General features: G+C 34.3%; 1 protein-coding gene across 1 annotated transcript in view; it reads left to right on the top strand.

The window, feature by feature from the left end:
- Positions 1 to 20,956, top strand: part of LOC145259588 (collagen alpha-6(VI) chain-like) — a 95,599-nt gene that overhangs the window by 3,349 nt on the left and 71,294 nt on the right. The window contains exons 2-6 of the mRNA XM_080117242.1: positions 7,579 to 7,606; positions 13,575 to 14,144; positions 17,097 to 17,342; positions 19,383 to 19,415; positions 20,835 to 20,956. The exon at positions 20,835 to 20,956 is cut by the window's right edge and continues 465 nt beyond it. Of these exons, the coding sequence (XP_079973368.1) occupies positions 7,579 to 7,606; positions 13,575 to 14,144; positions 17,097 to 17,342; positions 19,383 to 19,415; positions 20,835 to 20,956 (999 nt within the window). The remainder of the gene's footprint in view (positions 1 to 7,578; positions 7,607 to 13,574; positions 14,145 to 17,096; positions 17,343 to 19,382; positions 19,416 to 20,834) is intronic.

Below are 20,956 nucleotides of genomic sequence, written 5' to 3'. Positions count from 1 at the left end.
TGCGTGTACAGTAATCAATGGAATAGTATCGTAGTAATCGTTAGTATTCGAGATTTGATAAAGTGTCTTACTTAAGGGGACGGTTCATCAGGAATTTGTTTATGTTGGACTTGAACACATCCAAGTTGTAGTCAGGTGGGAAACAGGCAGACGGAAGAGAGTTCCACTGGAGTGCACTTCTAAGAAAGAAGCTTTGTTCATGGAATCTACGTTTTGGTTTTGGCACAGTTAAAGAGCGAGGAAAATGTTTGGCAGTTGTTTCAGCTAGATGGGTGTTTAACTTCAACCATTAATTTAGCATAAAGTACATATTCTAAGTCAAGTGGCTATAACTTTTGTACTTTTTCGTCCGGTTCAAACGTCTAATATATCTATATCTATATATCTATAAAAGTGAACGTGTCTGTCTGTCTGTCTGTGTGTCTGTGTGTCTATCTGTCTGTGTACATTTCCCTACGCAATAACTCTGTCAATTTTTAGTCTATAGACTCGAAATTTGAAATACCGGGTACTGAGATTTGGGAAAATCGATGTGACGGGTGTCAGCCAGAAATTTGGCTGTTAAGGGGTCAAATTTCAACGATTTGACCTTTAAGAACTCTACCAAACTCCTCCGACAATTTTGGGTCTAGACACTTGAAATTTTAGATATAGGTTCCTTGAACATGGATCTAACTTAATAAAGTGATTTGAGCCCGAAACAATAAATTTTAAGGGGTCATAATAGGGGTCAAAGTTTTAAAAAATTAACCATTTTTTTGTTTTTTTGCTTTTTTTGCACAGCATACACCTCCAAACACCCGAGCAAGGGGTCAAAGTTCAACGATTTGACCTTTGAGAATTCTACCAAACTCCTCCGCCAATTGTGGGTCTAAACACTTGAAATTTTAGATATAGGTTCCTTGGACATGGATATAACTTAATAACTTGATTTGAGTCCAAAACAATAAATGTTAAGGGGACATAATAGGGGTCAAAGTTTAAAAAAATTGACCGCTTTTTCTTTTTCTTTTTTTTTCTCAACATACACCTCCAAACACCCGGGCAACGCCGGGCTGAAATGCTAGTGTGTATATATATATATATATATATATATATATATATATATATATATATATATATATATATATATAATCCTATGATTTTAAAATAATTAATACGACGACTTATATTTGAATAAATTAAGTTAGTAATTCAGAGTTAGCCCCCCCCCATCATGGAAATGCTTTTGGTTTATTATTCCATCGAAGGGAAATATTATTGTTACAATAATAATTGTTACCCGTTAACATCTTAAGATATCAATAAGGATTATATACTTATCTTATTTTATTTTATATTATGTTGTATTTTATTTATTTTAACGTACAGGAAACAATAGCATTGCAGTATAACCTAGTTTAACATTAAAATCACTGAGTAATACACAAAATACGAAACTTACTATAAGAGAGTTTTGAATTTAGAGTAAACGTTAAAATATAACCAAATTGCTTGACATTGATTAACAAATAAAACATTAAAACGAATAAATTAAAAGTAAGAAAGCATAAATCTCATTAATTCAGAATTTTTGTCCGGTTTCAAAATAGTCCAAATTTAACAATTCTCGCCGTAATTTAGAAAAAATATACGAAAATATGGCCCATATAAATTTCTTCAACACAGATGGTGGACATGTTTAAAGCACGAGGAGGTGGTAATCACTGCCTGGTGCAGCTTTAACAGAATGAAAATGTGTCAAGATATGTAAAAACTTTGTATATTTTTTAAAACATATGTGATGAGATGTAACTACGAACATTTTTAAATACGAAACAATTATAATATCCCCCCAAAAATACAAGTATGAAGTTATTCTTTCTTGTTGTTTTCGGTTTTGTGCCAGTATATATATATATATATATATATATATATATATATATATATATATATATATATATATATATGTGTGTGTGTGTGTGTGTGTGTGTGTGTGTGTGTATATAACTACTTAATTTACTCACATAAAATTAATATATTATAAATAATAATTAATTATATATCTATCTATCTATCTATCTATCTATCTATATATATATATATATATATATATATATATATATATATATATGTGTGTGTGTGTATATATATAACTACTCAATTTACTCACATAAAATTAATATACGAAAGTATAGATTTATGCGTAAACTTTAAGTATTTACTTCAAAAGTGCTCAATACGTAGGTAGAGCTAGTTAGTAATTTATAAAATATATATGGCGATTAAGCTACACTGAATATTCGGCGTTTCATCCACTCTAGGACTCCTCAGGCTTATGCGCAAATTACTATATATATATATATATATATATATATGTATATATATATATATATATATGTATATATATATATGTATATATATATATATATATATATATATATATATATATATATATATATATATATATATAATGTCTCTGAAGCACAGGTTCGTACACGATATCAGTTCCATAATGAATTTGTTGTTATCGGGCTGGTGTATAGTTCTAATCAGTCTTAAAAGGTTCGCCCTCCCAGGCTTCGCCTTCTCCTTCAATAACTACAAGAAACCTTCTCTTCCACCAATAGCAATGGCCAAGAACACATTGCCTGAAAGTACTTCTTTTAAACTCCTCGGCCTAACGTTTACAGGGAATATGAACTGGAATAGATACATTGAGAGCATTGCCAAGGCTGCTGCAAGGAAGGTTGGCTCCCTCTACCGTGCTAGAAAACTACTTACGCCTGACAGTATCCTATATCTCTATAAGGCAACCATTCGCCCATGTATGGAGTACTGTTGTCACATCTGGGCTGGTGCATCTGCTGCTTGTCTCTCGCTCCTGGACAGGGTTCAAAAAAGAGTCGCCAACCTGATAGGTCCTGAACTGTCATCTAGGCTTCAGCCTCTGTCCCATCGACGAGATGTTGCATCCCTCTGCCTGTTCTACAAATACTTTAATGGTGAATGCTCTGACGAACTGCAAACACTTGTACCTCCCCGACGTAACTACCCCCGATAAACTCGACAAGCTACTAAGTCTCATCTTTTTACAGTAGAGATCCCTAGGTGCAAGAAAGCCTTTTACTCCAATAGTTTCTTCCCCAGAACTGTGGGTCTTTGGAACTCCCTTCCGGGATTCTGCTTTCCCAACTGCAATGATATGCAGAAGTTCAAGTGTAATGTTAACAAACATCTTTCTACTCATCTCCCTTCATAATGACCCCGCCAATTAAGTCCCTGATAGTAGCCCCCTGCTTCAAAGTGGCACCGTGCCTTGTTTGGGGTGAAAATTGAATAATAATAAAAAAAATCAAAACCAAAGGTAATATGTAAATTAAATGACAACGTAACTGAAATAATAATTACAAGCAAACGAGAATATATACACATGCAGTAATATTATTAAATCTGTCAGTTGGGGGAAGATATGTAGCTGGCTAGAGAGGGGCAGAACGAGACTAATTTGGAATTTTGTTATTATTTTAACTTGCTTTGCAAAATCACTTTTTCTGATTCAAACAATCTAACTCAAGCTCAGTAGATGGCCGAACGGGTCATTGTTTTAGTATTTGTATATCCAATATAATAAATTCGTATTCCTGTTTGTTTGTTCGTTTGTACACAATTTGATTAATATTTACAAAAGGTACGCTGTTTCACACATTAATTTTCATGCAAAACAACACATACCTTTACACCCTTTCATTCAATCATTCCTATCTGTACTATTTATTCAAAGGAAATCTACATTCAAGAAGTTATCTCATTTGCATATTACATTAAAGAGAAACTATTTTAATAATTAGCTTTATGTTATTAACAGTTATTAGTAATAATATTGTTTTAATTGCCTGTTTACGAATATTGTTTAAAGTTGATTTATTCAATTTATTTTTTTATCTAATTTATATCTAACTTTATTTACTGTTAATTATTATTAGCCGGCCTTAGCTGCGTTTAAAAACGCAAGTAAGCTTGATTTAAGCTGTGAGAGTTATTTTCCCTTTAAGCTATGAGTTATTCCCCGTTTGATTTTCATAGATTAAGATGGATGTGTTTTATGTTCCTATAAATCCAAGATGTCGTCCATTTTGATGGAAAAATATAGCAGGATTTAGAGTTAGGAAATCTGGCTGAGGATACTTTTCCTCGAATCCAAAAGCAACAGAGATTACAACATTCATGTAATATATACGACATAATCATGTGGACACAGATCACACTTTTGCATGGATTTTCCCCGCCTAAAACCTCAAATATAAAGTTTCGCAAGGGTTCGAATGACCTATATATTAAGTTTCATGTCTGTTGATCAAAAATTGACAGAGGAGTTTGGTAGGAAAATATTTTAAAAAAATATATATATATACTCATACATAAATATACATAGAAAGAGGTTTGTGTTTACTATGCCCGATTTGCGCAAATATTACGCAAGTATAAATCATTTAGAATATCTGCATGAATCTAATTACACGCAATAGTTAACTAAAGATGAGCATCCCATAAGAAAACCGAAAAATCTAATAGGGAATGAATTGAAATTAATGTTTAAAAGAATATGTAAATTAGCTAGATCTTTTGCAGATGAATGCAATTCCACGACTCATATGGAACAAAGTTGTATATTCTTTTTATATTTAAATAAATAGAAAGAAAGGATTTTAATATAGATATAAACACACAAAAAACCCAAATGTATTATATATATATATATATATATATATATATATATATATATATATATATATATATATATAGCCTCGAGAATTTTTAAGTGAATTCTCGAGTGCGCTCTGTGTAAAACCGAGAATGTTTCATCCGTGTATCCGTCAGTGCAAATTCGGCACTGTAATAAATGTTCACCAATGCCCGAACTATGAGTTGGTAAACGCCCGGATGTTGGCCTTTTTTTTGTGCCTACGTATCGAAGGGGGGAAATGTTGGGAAATTCTAACTTCTAAACGTTGAATGGTATGGCCCACGTAGTCAGCTTCACACTGACCGTCAAATCGATAAACAACCATATTATATTGAGTGGAAGGGATACCATATATATATATATATATATATATATATATATATATATATATATATATATATATATATATATATGGTATCCCTTCCACTCAATATAATATGGTATAATAAATCGAGCGGAGGTATTTCTGACGATGTCAAAACATCGTTAAACTCACTACTCGTTCAAGCAGCCGCCAATAGCGTAATGGTTAGGAGCCTTGACTGCCGTACAAACGGTCGGGTTTCAATCCTGGCTTGAGGTAGTTGCCTGTCTAGCCGCACTGATGAGCTGTGAAACAGCGAAACAGTACTGTATGTGGATGACTATATATATATATATATATATATATATATATATATATATATATAGTATCCCTACCACTCAATCACTCAATATAATATGGTTGTTTATCGATTATATATATCGATTATATATATATATATATATATATATATATATATATATATATATATATATATATATATATATATATAAGCCAATAAGATCCGATCTTAAAAACAGCTTCTTTTTTTATATAGATAAACAGATACAAAAGAATCATTTTTACAGAGGAATATTTTACGGGTCACCGGCCTAGGAAGATAATAAAATTTCAGCAAATCATTTCTTCTTAAAAAACAAAACATATTTATTATAAACTGAGATATAGCTTTGTGATAGAGCATTCGACTACAGCTCGAATGTTCACCTGTTCAAGCCCGGGTGTACCTCACCGTATTATTTTTATTTTTCTTATTTATGAGCTCAATTTACGATAAAAGAAAAGCTACCATTTAAAATCGCCGCAAATCATTACTTCGTTTGATATTTTAAAACTGAACATTAATGAGACGTGACTTTTCCATGGCATTCATCGTCAAGCCGAAATATAGGCTGACGTGATATTGTAAACAAACCCAGACGAAATTTGATGAACGGCATTATCATTATATTTTATTTAAAAAAATTTTTGTGTGTGAATTAGTCCACCGGACAAACATAATAATCAATAGAGGATTGATTCTTTAATAGTATATATGCAATCTGCATAAATTAAAATATCATGTTTAAGCGTATTGTACGACCAAGCAACGCCGAGCTGCCAGCCAACACACACACACACACACACACACACACACACACACACACACACACACACACACACACACACACACACACACACACACACACATATATATATACACACACACGCACACACACACACACACACACACATATATATATATATATATATATATATATATATATATGTAGTAAAAATTTAGCTTACATGTCAAAAGCGCGAGTAAACTTAAAGACAATATAAACATTAATATTTTTATAATAATCCCAACGAAATAAAAAAAAACTCAATACAACCAAAACAGAAAAAAATATTTTCTACAGAATTAATTGGATAAGACTCAGTTGGATTCTTAATTTAGATCGCCATGTCAACCATATTATAACTCGAACTACTCCTTATGAGAACATTACATTTTATGACCAATTCGCCATTTTGGAACAACCTAATCATTGCATAATCTTTTCATTTGCAGTTTTCATGCCTTTTCTGCACTTCATAAACTGTTTGTTGCTGATTTGAATTTTCATATAATGCAGTTGCAATTTATGCCAGTATCAGCAAATTCATAGCTTCACTATAATTATTTGCTAAAATCTTTTCTTTGATGAAAAGAACGCATTCTTTGGAACTCCGCGGATTAAGGAATTCTTAATATTTCTTTTTGGGTGCCCTGTCGAAAAATATATTTTTGTAAATTACAATTTACAGTCTTTAATTGTGCTAACATATATTAATATAGCACCTTTTAAGCAAATTTCATAAAAGGTAATATGCATCACATTGAATAATCAATCCTCTACAAGTCAGATAGAGTACTGCTGTCACATCTGTTAAGGTGCCGCTCAAAGCATACTTTTTTGGCTAGACAGAATACGAAATCGACTTTGCAATCCAGTGGGAGATGATCTCTTCTCTTTCCTATGAAATGCTGTTAGTCTTTCTTTACTCTATCATTTTCTCCATCATAGCTGTTCGACTAAGCACAAAAATCTTACCCCCCACATCCCTGTTTAGCATTCACAGCAAGAACTTGACTCTCTGCCACCTTATTTTCGTCGTCAGTATAATTGAAAAAAAAACAAAAAAAAACAACAAAAAAAACAAACAAACAGAATATACATAAACTGAGTTTCTTTCCAATAACTTCTCGCTTGAGGAACACGTTATCATGGGATTGCTTTGTTGCAAACCACACATGGTCGTCTTCAGTACTAACTCAATAAATATTTGCCGAGCCGTTCTCTTTATTAATAAAACTGTCCATTGCATCTATTGCTTGCAATCCTTTCATAGCATTCTTCGTTATCGATCTGAAATTAGCCCTATCCGCAAGTGGCTTCTTGGCCTTTGTAAGTGATATCAACTGTTGAAGTTTTAATCAACTGACAATTTTACTGTTCTTTCCTTTTTTTACTAACTGGGATTTTCATTTTATTTTTAACAGGTGGCTATACAAGCAAGACCAAAATCAAGTGAGTATCTTTCTTGGGAATTTGTTTTCATTTTTTATTTACACACACGCGCGCGCACACACACACACACACACCCACACACACACACACACACACACACACACACACACACACACACACACACACGCACGCGAGTGCGCGCGCGCACACACACGCGCGAGCGCTAATTAAAGAGCATCAGAAAGTGTTGCACGACTTGAATTAAAGCTTAAAGGCACATGCCAGTCATAAATTCGTCGTTTAATTCCCTCCTGGGAGGTGACAGTGGTCGAGTGGTTAACGACACGGATTAACGATCTGGGTGTTCCATGTTCGAATCCAGTTCGTTCCACAAAATCACTTTCACTTAGGATGTTAGTAGTCTTCAAGGGATCCCTCTCGTAAGTACCTGATGTCTTTATTTTTTTTTTTCTAGAAAGAATTCTAACTAGAAAAAACATCGGGGAAGTCAATACCAAAATAGAATCATCTAGTCCAGACAATATGACGATGATCTTATTCCTATAGCAAGAAGATGCAGCAAAAAGTCGGGCAAGTACAATTCGAAAAGCCAACTCCCTAGTAGAAGAGCACTCTAGCCTGCAAAATATGGCTGGGCAACTCTACTGGTATTCCCCGGTAAGGGCGTCTCGGGCAATTAGCAATGAACTAACTCCTCAAAGAGAGAAGGCAAAGCATGAGAGGGTGAACCTCCTAGAACAGCACAGAACCACCATAACACCGCAATCAATGTGAACCAGGTCATTACAGGAATGGTCAAATCTCTGCTGATTTGAGGGGGGGATAAAAATCCCCTAGTCAATTATCCTAACGCTTAATCCCTAGTATCCAGAGAAACAAGCCCAATATTATATTATGTAGTATAATATATATATATATATATATATATATATATATATATATATATATATATATATATATATATATATATACTAGCAGAAGTACCCGTCGTTGACTGGGTTCAAAAACAGCCTACAGAAAATGGACCGTGATTGATGAAAGTATGATAGGTTATGAAAAGGAGGGGGTTGTAAAGAGATAGGTTTTGATACTCAAAAATTTTACCCTAAGCAAAATATGAAAAGATCATTTTCACGAAAATATATTTTTTTTATATCAATGTTGATATATATTTTTTATATCAACGTTGTTTCCATTCGTAGCCAAGAGTTATCAACAAAATGATGTTTCCTTACAAAGAGAAAATGTTATATATATATATATATATATATATATATATATATATATATATATATATATATATATATATATATATATATATATATATGTATATATATATATATATACATACAAGAAATAAATGTTACCATAGTCAATAAAAATTACTTTTATGGTAGAAAGTTCATTGGTTTGTATTTTTAAGTAGTTTGTAAAAAAAAATTTTTCTTTTAATTCACGAACCGGTTTAAAAAAATCAAAATGGCAACGACTTTGAAACGGAGAGCTCTGTGTTAACAATTTAAGAGAGTTCCGTCAACCCAAGGAATATTTATAAACATATTTTAATGTTTTCCGTTATTTTGTGCTTGAGGAATATTCGATTATGGCATGTGTAGTTTATATAAAAATTAATTTAAGTAGTTATCGCCTCAAATTTCGTTTTAATTTCGGTTTGCTAAAATTATTTCAAGTAAAGATTATTAAAAACTATTTCAAAACAAAACAAAACATGAACTGAACTTTTATTGACTATGGTAACATTTATTTCTTGTATATTTATTTTTTCGGATAGTCGTTTGTTGGCTTTTCTGTTAAACACTCTTACTAAATAATATCGACGAAATATCGAAAAACAAAGAAACAAAAACAGTTTTGAAAAATAATGAAGCTTTACTTACTTTAGTAAAATAATCCGAAACAGCAAAATGGGATATTAAAAAAGTAAACACGTAATTACTTTAGTTTTTTAAAGCAAAGAATCGATATAAATATGAATAAGCAGAACAGCTTCGTTTCAGTTTTACAGTATTGAACGGTGTAGTATTGCGCCGTCGGATTCAGGGTTGTACTATTGTAATGTAAAGAACACGCAGAAATGGTTGTAATCAACTGAATTCCTTCTAGTACACTGACAAAAAAGCTTAAACAGATATATAAATAAAAATGAAAAGGTTATGTAAATGTTTTTAAAAAGACACGTAATCATGTGAGCTCCTTCTTTTGACACGATAACAAGTAACGTTCTTATTTTTTATTATTTATCTATTTATCTATTTTCGAAAGAGTGCCACGTGCAATTAGAGAAGGAAAAAACGGACTTTGTATTGTAGACCTTCACCCCTTTTAAAAAACCTTGTTAAACTTCGTGACATATTTACATTCTATGGAGGTCAGGCGCGAACAAACACCCAATAATTTTATTATACCATATTTCTTCAAACTGAAACATAATTATCAAAGTATACTTACGCAAATAGATATGAAAAGCCTTTGTTAAAGCTTGTGCCATATTTCTATGGAGTACACGCGCGAACGCAGACCCCACAATTTTATTATACCATCCCTATTTAAGTTGAAACATACTTATCAAAGTATTCTTATGTACATCTATATCAAAAACCCTTGTAAACGTTTTTTTTTCATTTTTTTTATTTCCATACTTTGACGCCAGGCGCGAACGCAGACCCCACAATTTTTATGTACCACCGTTCTGCAAGATCAAACATACCCATTCCTGATCCTCGATACATCTTCTACCATTATATGTAATCAGTTTTTTAAAATAGTCAACCATATAGGAGCCTATTCGTGACCACACACACACACACACACACACACACACACACACACACACACACACACACACACAGACGTTCAGCTTTATATTATAGAAGATATATGTCTTGTATACGTGTCTGAATTCGTATATCGTCTAGTGATATAAAATGTTCTTCTATAGTCGTATGTGTGAAATATTCATTGTGTCCTGCTTGTATCTTAAACGTCCATTGTCTGTACGGCCGTTTTTTTCACCAATACACCTAATAAACAAACGCGACACAAACTTTTACAGAGAGTTTTTACAACCAAACGATAACTATATGCCTGATTATCCCAGACCAGAGGAATCACATACTTTCTTATTTGTCCAAATTCCTAAAAGAACGCCATAACAACGAGATGTTTTACTCGGTTTTATTTGTCTTATAAATTCCCTTGCCAAAGTCCGATATTGATCAAAATCTCTTCTGTCTCCTCTGACCTTGAGTGTTAGGTGCAATGGGGGAAAAATGGTTGGTTAATTTTAATGCACCCAAAATCAAGATTCTATCTTTTGACTACACACGCTTTGATCCCCACTTTGACCCAATTGAAATGAATGGTATTCGTCTTGGTTAAGCACCATATCTTGACAAGCTTCTGGAACTGACATCCACTCCTGATCTGAAATGTAACACTTACATCAAATCCGTTTCCAAGATCGCCAGAAAAAATGTTTGGGATAATTACGTAGAATTGTTTTTTTTTTACAAAGCATTCATCTCTTATCACAGCTTGGTAGGCACTCAAGGATAAGGGTTAATTAATGTACGGTAAACATTAGAATACTGGTGTAGTAATCGTTAGTAGTGGAAATTTGGTATTCGAGCTTGTTTACGTTGGAGTTGAAGACAACCATATTGTAGTCAGCTGGAAAGCAGGCCAGCAGAACAGAGTTCCACAGGGGAGAAGTTCTAGGAATAAAGCTTTGTTCATGGAATCCTCGTTTAGGTTTAGGCACAGATAGAGAGCGGAGGAAATTATTGATAGAGATTTCAGCTAGACGAGTGTTTTTTTTTTTATTATTGTGAACGTTTGGCAACACTAAATCAAATAAATTATATAAAATGTTGTATTCTATTTCATCAGGTTTCGCAACACGGGAGTAGAGAAATAAAATTAATTATTTTGACAGGTGAGGCGTTGCTAATTTAACCGTGTATTACGTTGATTATACGCACACATGTGGGGAAAAACTATGTCAATGGATAAAGAGATTTCATTTATTAATATTTTGTCTACGATAAACTATAAATACGGTAAATGAGATGCATGCAGGGCTGTCTCTTCAAGTGCATTAATGCGACTCACGTGACAATGTTATAAGAAATAGGATGGCATTTGTTAAATTTCAAATTTTTAATGTTAAAAATTATATTTTTAAGAAAGTGCCATACTATTGAGGCTTCACGAGGGAAGAGACGAAGAACATTGGTATCACACGCGGCAGTGCCACTGCATTAACCGTCAAGTTAAGTGGGTAATAATCGTAAATCGAACGCTTCCATCTACACGGGTAAACACGGAAAATACCGTCGATACGACCAGACACAGTACAAAAAAACTCCGTCGACACGACCCGGCATGGTTCCAAACAATTATGTCGAAACGATTCGGCACGAGCCTGGACAATTCCATCGACACGACACGATACTCTGTTGATACGATCCCGAGCACCTTCATCGAAGCAACCCGATACGATCATGAACAATTCCGTTAAAAATAACACGGTATCAGAGCAATTTCGGCTGTTACTCGCTGAACGACTCTGGCATCGTTTTTTTTTATAGGCCTTGGACTAACTCACTTTCGTCATAGGTAGGCTTGAATAAGACATTGGCAGACAATTCTTGAGCGCTTTCACGCATGCTCGTCACAACTATGTCTTATAGCATTGTCACGTGAGGTGGATGCGTGATTGCACTCGAGACGTAAAAGCTGTCCACTTAACGTCTCACTACTAGCTACAAAGATTTTTACACCTTCAAGAAGTAAAAAAAAAAAAAGAAAAAAGAAAAAAAAGAAGATTAACAAAAAGGAAATTGCTTAAAAAGACCTTGGTTGAGGTGAAAACTTGCTTTGAATCTTTAAAGGTAAATAAATATTTATTTTAAAGAAAGAAAAACGCATATGTTGTTTTTGGCTTTCTTAAATTTCAAATTTTAATATATCTTGCATAAAGGTAAAAAGAAATAAAATGATCTTTTGGTTAGGAGTAAAGTCTAGTATCTGTTCTAATACTCCAGTTAGTTTTTCGGTCTTCTGTCAATGAAGTATAAATATTTCATTAAATTAAGGCAAAATTGGGTATGTTTTACTGTTCACAATCCTTCGAAAAAGTGATAAAAAATCAAATATACAACAAATGAATGTTGCCATAGACAATAAAAGTTACTTTGCAACCTACTTGAATTGTTTTCCGGTGTTTTTAATACCAAAAACATACTTTTTATTTCATCTAAAAAATTAATCGCTTTTAGTGTCATGCCAATTCCAATATGGCGATGTCGTCTTCCTTGCTAATCAAATTACGCGCGTTGCTTTAATATTTTTCTTGGCGGAAGGAAGGAGCACACAAAACAGAATTTTTTTTCATTTTTTTTTTGTCGTGCGATTAAACTACTTATCAGCCCCAAATTAACTGTAATATTCGTTGTCAGCATACCTGAAAACCTTTAAAATAAGTCGACATTTTGAATGTGAACGATGAATTAAAATAATAAATATCACATTTTTTTTTAAATAGTAATCTCCACTTAGAAAAAAGTCCCCCCAACGGCATTCGCACGAAAAAAGCCGAAAAAAACTATTCTATTTTGCGTGTCCCCTCCCTCCGCCAAGAAAAATATTAAAATAACGCGCGTAATTTGATTAGCGAGGAAGACAACATCGCCATATTGGAATTGGCATGACACTAAAAGCGATTAATTTTGGAGATGAAATAAAAGGCATTTTTAAGAAATTTAAAACAATCGGAAACAATGCAGGTAGGTTGCAAAGTAACTTTTATTATCTATGGCAATATTTTTTCTTCTGTATATTTGATATTTTTTATCACTTTTTTTTTTTTTTTATTTGTGCCTCATTTCTCGCTGACATTTCTCGCTGAGTTGCGGGGAGACAAGTAAATAGAGACTACAAAATAAAATTAAAAATGTGTTTTAAATTCTTTTCAATTTATTTGCAGAATGTATTGGAAGGGCCGCCGACATCATGTTTGTCTTGGATGCTTCAAGCAGCATCTGGGTGGAAGACTACAAGAAACAGCTTAACTTCGTCGCTGACCTTGTAAGCAGTTTCGATGTTGGAAGCGGCCGATCGCAGGTGCGGATTGGCGCCATTACGTTCAGTAACAAAGCCTATCTGGAGTTTTCGTTTGACAGCTTCACCGATCCCGACGAGTTGAAGGACGCCATCTTGAATATCACATACAGGACCGGAAGAACCAACACGGCTGACGCGCTCAAATTACTTAGGCAACAAATCGAACCGAGATTGATAAACAAGAAAGGTCCAATCGTCGCTATCGTGGTCACGGACGGGCGATCGATGAAACCCTTAGACACGGTAGAAGAAGCTAAGAAATTACACCAACTTGGTATTGATATTTATGCGATTGGTGTCGGAAAGTCTCACGTTTATGATGTTACCGAACTGCGGGCTATCGCGACCGACCCTGACAATGGTGTCTATACTGTGTCCAACTACTCTGCTCTGCAAGAAATCACCCAGAAACTACACATCCAGCCATGCAAAGGTGAGGATTATTTTCCCTGTATGTCTAACTAGCGGGGGAAGGGGGCTTTGCTCAGACGTAAAATACGCTTAAATATGATATTCTAATTCATCCAGATTTCGTATATTATTATTATTATTATTATTATTATTATTATTATTATTATTATTATCATTATTATTATAGAGTCGTGATTTCCAAAGTAAAAAAAAAAAAAAAAAAAAAAAAATGTATTTGGGTGCCATCAGCTAGAATCGAAACCGAAAGCAAAACTGTACCATTCAAAGCTGGTGACGTTACCACTATACCAACGTAACACGCAGATGAACTGATCAAATATTAAAAATAAACTGAGATCAATGTACAAAATGTACAACGATTTTTTTAAACTTTGACCCATTTTCGACCCCTTAAAACTATTTTAATCGGCTAAAGACCCAAAAAAAAAGAACGGTCCGTAAAAAATCCAATCATTTGAGGCCTCTAGCGCCGCTCTGCGACTTTTAGTTTCGGAGGAGATAGAGTTTGAAAATATGGAGGCAGACAGACAGACGTATAGCCTTTTATGTATTAAATTAGAGAATCATATAACTAAACTATTTGGAAGATATGCTAAAGATAAGACTATAAAGTTCAGCAACGCGTGGGTAGGGAAATGATACACCGTGAGCTGTTGCTAAAATTCATTGTGCATTACGTCATCTATACGCAATACATAGAGAGAGTAAAATGCAGTTGGGCTCTTAAGAAAACCTTTTTCTACCTTGACATAAAACACAAAACCGCTTTCGAAATCTAGTGAGCAATGACCTTTTCGTCCCCTACTTCCTATTTCTCACAGATGCGACGTTGTGAGCCTATCTCTGTTCTGTCGATACGTTTTACAGTAGGTGCTCTACTGAGCCCCAATCTATAGTCACTCCCGGTAAAACATTCGCAACAAATACTCGCCTAACTAAAATAATAGCCAACAACTTTCCCACTCTCTCTCTGTGCTCAAAACTAAACTATAATTCCATCGCAGAGGTTATTTCTTAGAACTGTCCGTTTCTGGAACACAACACCCTGTGTATGCTTCCCGGCTGACTATAACATGGTCGTCTTCAAACCGAATAAATTCCTATTTAGATAATCTAGCTCTACCCAAGTTTCGCCGTGACTGATTTTGTTGTCTCATCATTTACATAATACTTATCCTTTAACCCCCAAGTAAAAAAAGAACATTTCATTTATTAATAGCTTGTCTACGAGAATTTACATTTTCTCGTTGAGTCTTTTCTGTTGGAGTTCCAACGGCATTTTATGTATAATGAGTTTGGCGGACAAATTAGGATGAAATTTGGTCTTATTTCCCGATGACATGTGATGCGGGAGTTTCCAACTCTAAGTTCGTAAACAAGAAGTTTGTGAATCTAACACAATGATAAAGTTTACCTCTATATAAAAATATCACTGGTCGACATATCAGTGGTTGCCGTGTATCGACTTTCTCAAATTCTGACATCTATGTGGAAAAATGGGAAGGGTATGAATGAGGAATTTGATTTTTAATGTAAAGCACTTTTAACCTTGCATTGTTTTGCTGTTGAGGAGTAGGTGCCAGTCGTATATAAAAAAATATCACTGATCGCTATGTATCGCTTTTCTCAAATTCAGACATCTATGGGCGAAAGGGAGATCAGAGACATTAAAAAAAAAATGAGCTTTGGTGGATAGAAAACTATAAATTGTTGTATGTCTTTTTATATGGGAATAGCTGCAGTGGAAACGGAAGGCTATTAAAAGAAATGTGATTTTTAATGTAAAATATTTTTATTTTATATTGTTTTGCTGCTGCTGCTGCTGCTGCTGTTGTTGTTGTTGTTGTTGCTGAGGAGGAGGAGGAGGAGGAGGAGGAGAAGTATTAGTCATGATGATGACTTTTTGCTGGCATTCGTTTCCTCCGATATCTATCTATTAAGAATTCTTTCTAGAACAATATTGCTTACGGGTGGAACAAGGTGAAGGTTGCCAACATCCCTAAACGAAATGTTTCTGTGGAACGAATTGGATTCGAACTTAGCACATTCAGGTTGTCAGTCTGTGTTGTTAACGACTGAGTCACTGTCACTTCGTTTGTATTGCTGTTGGGAAGGAGATGCTAGAGACACCTGAGATTATATTCGGAGAGTATATATATATATATATATATATATATATATATATATATATATATATATATATATATATATATATATGATTGATGGCGAAGACTATAATAGAAAAGTTTTTTTTACATGGGGGATCACCACTTATCAATGCCCGAAAGCCACTCGGGGATAAGGGTTATTGTGTGTACAATAATCAATGGGATAAAATCGTAGTAATAGTTGGTATTGGAGATTTGATAAAGTGTCTTACTTAAGGGGTCGATTAATCAGGAATTTGTTTATATTAGACTTAAAGACATCCAGATTGTAGTCAGGTGGGAAACAGGCTAACGGAAGAGAATTCCATATGCGTGCACTTCTCAGAAAGAAGCTTTGTTCATGGAATCTACGTTTTGATTCAGGCATAGATAAAGAGTGGGAGAAATTACTGACGTTGGTTTTAGCTAGACGGGTGTTTATCGTGAAAGATTGGCGAGTGGGGACCAGAGATTGGAGCTTGGATAAGCACTTGCCATGGAAATAACGATAAAACAAAGACAGGCTCGCAACGTCTCTTCTGTGGGAGAGAGGTTGCAGGGAAGAGAAAAGGGCATCCCCCAGTAAACCACGAAATTTATTTTGTACTTTCTCAAGGCAGGATAGGCTGTTTTTAGAAGCTCCAGCCCAGATGTGGCAGCAGTACTCCATCTTTGGACGTACTTGGCTTTTATACAGATATACAGGTGACAATAAAAATATGTGTCGCCAGACTTACATTTATTCGAATATTTTCTTTTATCGAACAGAGCATTTTTCAATTTCTTCTTTTTTTTCTACTCAAAAGGAACCGAAAGAAAGACCACAACCACGACAACAACACCGACCGAGACTGCCGCTATCACCACTGAAGCGCCTACGACTACAACCACTACTGCAGCTCCTCCTACCACCACCACCACCACTGAAGTTCCAACTACCACCACCACTACTCCGGCTCCTACCACCACCACTACTACTACTACTACTACAACCTCCACACCTTACCCTTCTACACGAAAGGCATGGCGTGAAAAACCCGTTGACAAACCAGGTTAGTTGATCTTAATAGACAGTATTGGCCATTCTCATTTTTACGGCATATCAATCCTTTCGGGTTTTATGTTTTATTAAAATTACGTGAGATTTGTGTTCGCGTCGCTTTCACGTATCTTTCATTAGTTCTTCACTTCTTTATTATTTAAAGCTAAAAACTCAAATGTTCTTTATATAGCCATAATGCCAGACCTAGGGGTTACGAGGTTGACCACTTCCAATCGTGAGAAACACAACTGAGAGCGTTTGCAGACTCACAGGTACATGCAGGGAATCGGGAAGTTCCCCTGGGATGACGTACTTACCGGTGATTGGTCTAGGGGACAACCGAACCTCCCCCGATACCTCCGTACATAAGCAAATCCCCACACTAAAATCAGTTGAGTTGGAGCTGAGTTTTGAGCGAGTTTAATACTAATCGAAGAGTCGTCGCCACCTCTCTGTTCCGACCTCACTACCGCAAAACTGAGAGTAATGAAATCTAATTGGGACTCAATAATGTTTTGTCAAAAATCAACAACTGAAAAATTGTATATAAGTTTATATAAGATTTTGTATATTTAACTTGAATTAACCAAGTAGAATAGACATATCTGGGTCTGTCTTTCTTTTGTGTGCAGGAAAGGTTATAATCGATTCCGATGACTATTTAATTTCTAGACATTTAGCTTTACAATTGTTTTATTTTTTCAGGTTACCGTAAAACCTCACGTAATAAGTGCAAACGTAAAAATACAGTTGATGGTGAAGAGTGATCAATAGATTCTAGTTTTACTGGTAGTTTAAAATCAATAAATATTTATTATTTTATCATTAACAGGAGAGGAAGGAAAATTAAGTTTTAAATAAAAACAAATGAAAAAGATGAAAGAATCGTTTTTGGCATCGGAAAATAGAACCAATTTTTTCTGATTTTGATACTGATTCCGATACTCAGAAACCTTCTGATTGCCCTAATTGCCGATTCCGATCCATTGTCTCAACACTACTTGGTGCATTGCATCATAAATTCTTAGAATTTTACACCGTTCATATTTTTTCAGACGGATACGAAAAAGCTCCAAAACCACCTCCTGACATATATTTGAATCTTACCAAATTGAATTAAGTTCTTATTTGTGGCATTTGTAGCATAGCATAAGGGGATTTTTTATTTTGGCGATCCTCGCGGATTGCTGGTCGTTGAGCTATTTGTCTCTGTTGTTGACACGTCGTAGGTGAATCATTAGATAGTGATGTCTAGTGTTGTAAAGGTGGTCATATTGATGATCAAGCAGTTGAAGTTTCCGTCTACCTCTCTTTTTGTAGTTGCAATAATATAACAAAACAAAATAAAAGTATATTTGACTAATAGGGTCATGATCTTTCACATTTTAATTCAAAACATATCCTCGACAAACCCGCTTAGCAATAAGATCTCATCCCTTCACTGTTAATGTCTCTAAATACCAGAAAGCTTTCTATTCTAATAGTTTCTTCCCTCGAATAGCTAGACTTTGAAATTCCCTTCTTATTGCCTGCTTCCCTGGCTGTACTGATATGCAGAAGTTTAAATGTAACATAAACAAATATCTTGTTAATCTTTCCCAGACATGGCCCCAAACAGTAACCCCTTACGTCCATGTGGCGATATGCTTTGTAAGAGGTGAACATGAGTAAAAAAAAAAAGAAAAAAAAAGAAGAAAAATACACATTACGTCAGCTTCCCTCCCTCCGCGACCCAATGAATTTGAAAGCCTTCGAAAACGCCCAAACACAATCAGCTTCCAGTCCAATGAGAAAGCTCTTTATCTACGCCATAACGGAGTTCCTGTCCGTAAAGTCATATACTGACACGCACCTTTAACCTCTAACTTGACCTTTTCATGGAATTTGAAACTCTCTGCTTAACTTTGATCTTATGTGGAAAATACCGTTGTTAACATTATTTTCATTTATTAATCACGAATTTGTATTATCCCCACCCACACATACGAATTGATAATCTAACGTACGTTTCTTTTCTAGTAATCCGTTTGTTTTTTATTTACTATTACAGTTCACACTCAGTCGGATTGGCAAAAAGACTCAAGTAAGTATTTATACATGAAATTTATTTATATCAATGTAACAGCGTTTACAATTGAAGACTTGAATAACACAAAAAGAATTTTCAAAACTTATTTGATGTTACAATGTTTTTGACACTATTCCATCTATAGTAAGTGTGAGAGAAGGAGACTACCTAGTGTGAGCGAGTGCAGAAGATGTTTTCACTTTTTAGTCACAAAATCTGATCTAATGTTTTTCCCACTTTGTAACTGTTCAATTCTCATCTTTTTTTTTTTTTTACTTACAAGAAGTGATATTCTGTCCCGTAAAGACAACGTGCTCCTTTGTCTAGAGTGTCTTACGACGGAAAGTATAAACACTTCTCCAAAATTAAAACTCTGAAGACATTTTGTCGTTGAATCAACAGTTTTATTAAAAATGAAGAAGGTAAAAACTGAAAACAGGAAGAAAGAATAAAATAGAAATAGCGTGAAGTTCAGTGTGGAAGGGGGAAGCAGAAAATGCTTTAAAATACGTTGAAATTGAATAAATCCAAAATACTAACGAATAGAAAGTAAGAAATTAATCAAAGTCCTGACGTGGAAACAAAATAAAGGATAAAACTTACAGCGAAGGTTTGACGTCGAGGAGAGGAAGGTGGAGGCGATAGCAGTTAAACCCTCGAGGCTGTCAACCCATAGAAAAGCGAGCAATGTCAAACCCGGTGTTAGCGATAAAGGGTCACAAGTTTTCCCCTCAAAAGAAAGGGAAAGACGAGAGGCAATAAAAGAAAGACTGTGAGTAACGACAAGGGAACTGTTTCGAAAAAAAAAGAAAAAAACACAAAATACACAAAAAAAACCCATAATACTCGCATGTACATTTCTCAATTCCTTTCCGTTTTTGTTTTACTTTATTTTTTTTAAAGGAATTTAACGTTACGTTTACTGCTTACGGTATTTCTGTTTATAATAAATAAGAAATATGCATTAATTAAAATATCATATTTATGCGTATTTAAAGAACGGGCAACGCCGGAGGCCTGCTAGTATATATATATATATATATATATATATATATATATATATATATATATATATATATATATATATATATATGTGTGTGTGTGTGTGTGTATGTATGTATATATATATATATATATATATATAGGGAGAGAGAGATATGAAAAAGGAAATGGATAATGCACACACACACACACACACACATATATATTTCTTAATGGTTGAAGGGTTTAAGATGTTGGATGAAAGTTAAAGGTGACTTTGTCTGGTGTTCGGATCTTGTGATTGGTTATATAACTTAATCTGACCCCACTGATGAGTCGAAACATTTATGTATGGAGATTAGTAAATAAGATATTCTTTACAAAGATATACTTATATATTTAAATGCATTACAGTTTGTTTATTCATTTATTATTTTATTTATTTGCTTCCAGGCATTATCCTCTTCGGATACGACCTCGTTGCTATGGGAGCCTACCGTTCCGGTATGATCCACCAATTTATCAACACCATCCTTCCATACATTGGCTACGAACAATATGGCGTTGTCTCCTAT

Source organism: Euprymna scolopes, chromosome 35, assembly GCF_053919585.1.
Source record: "Euprymna scolopes isolate OS-2025 chromosome 35, ASM5391958v1, whole genome shotgun sequence".
In the NCBI taxonomy this organism is placed as follows: Eukaryota; Metazoa; Mollusca; class Cephalopoda; order Sepiida; family Sepiolidae; genus Euprymna; species Euprymna scolopes.
This window is presented reverse-complemented; position numbering and strand designations above follow the sequence as displayed.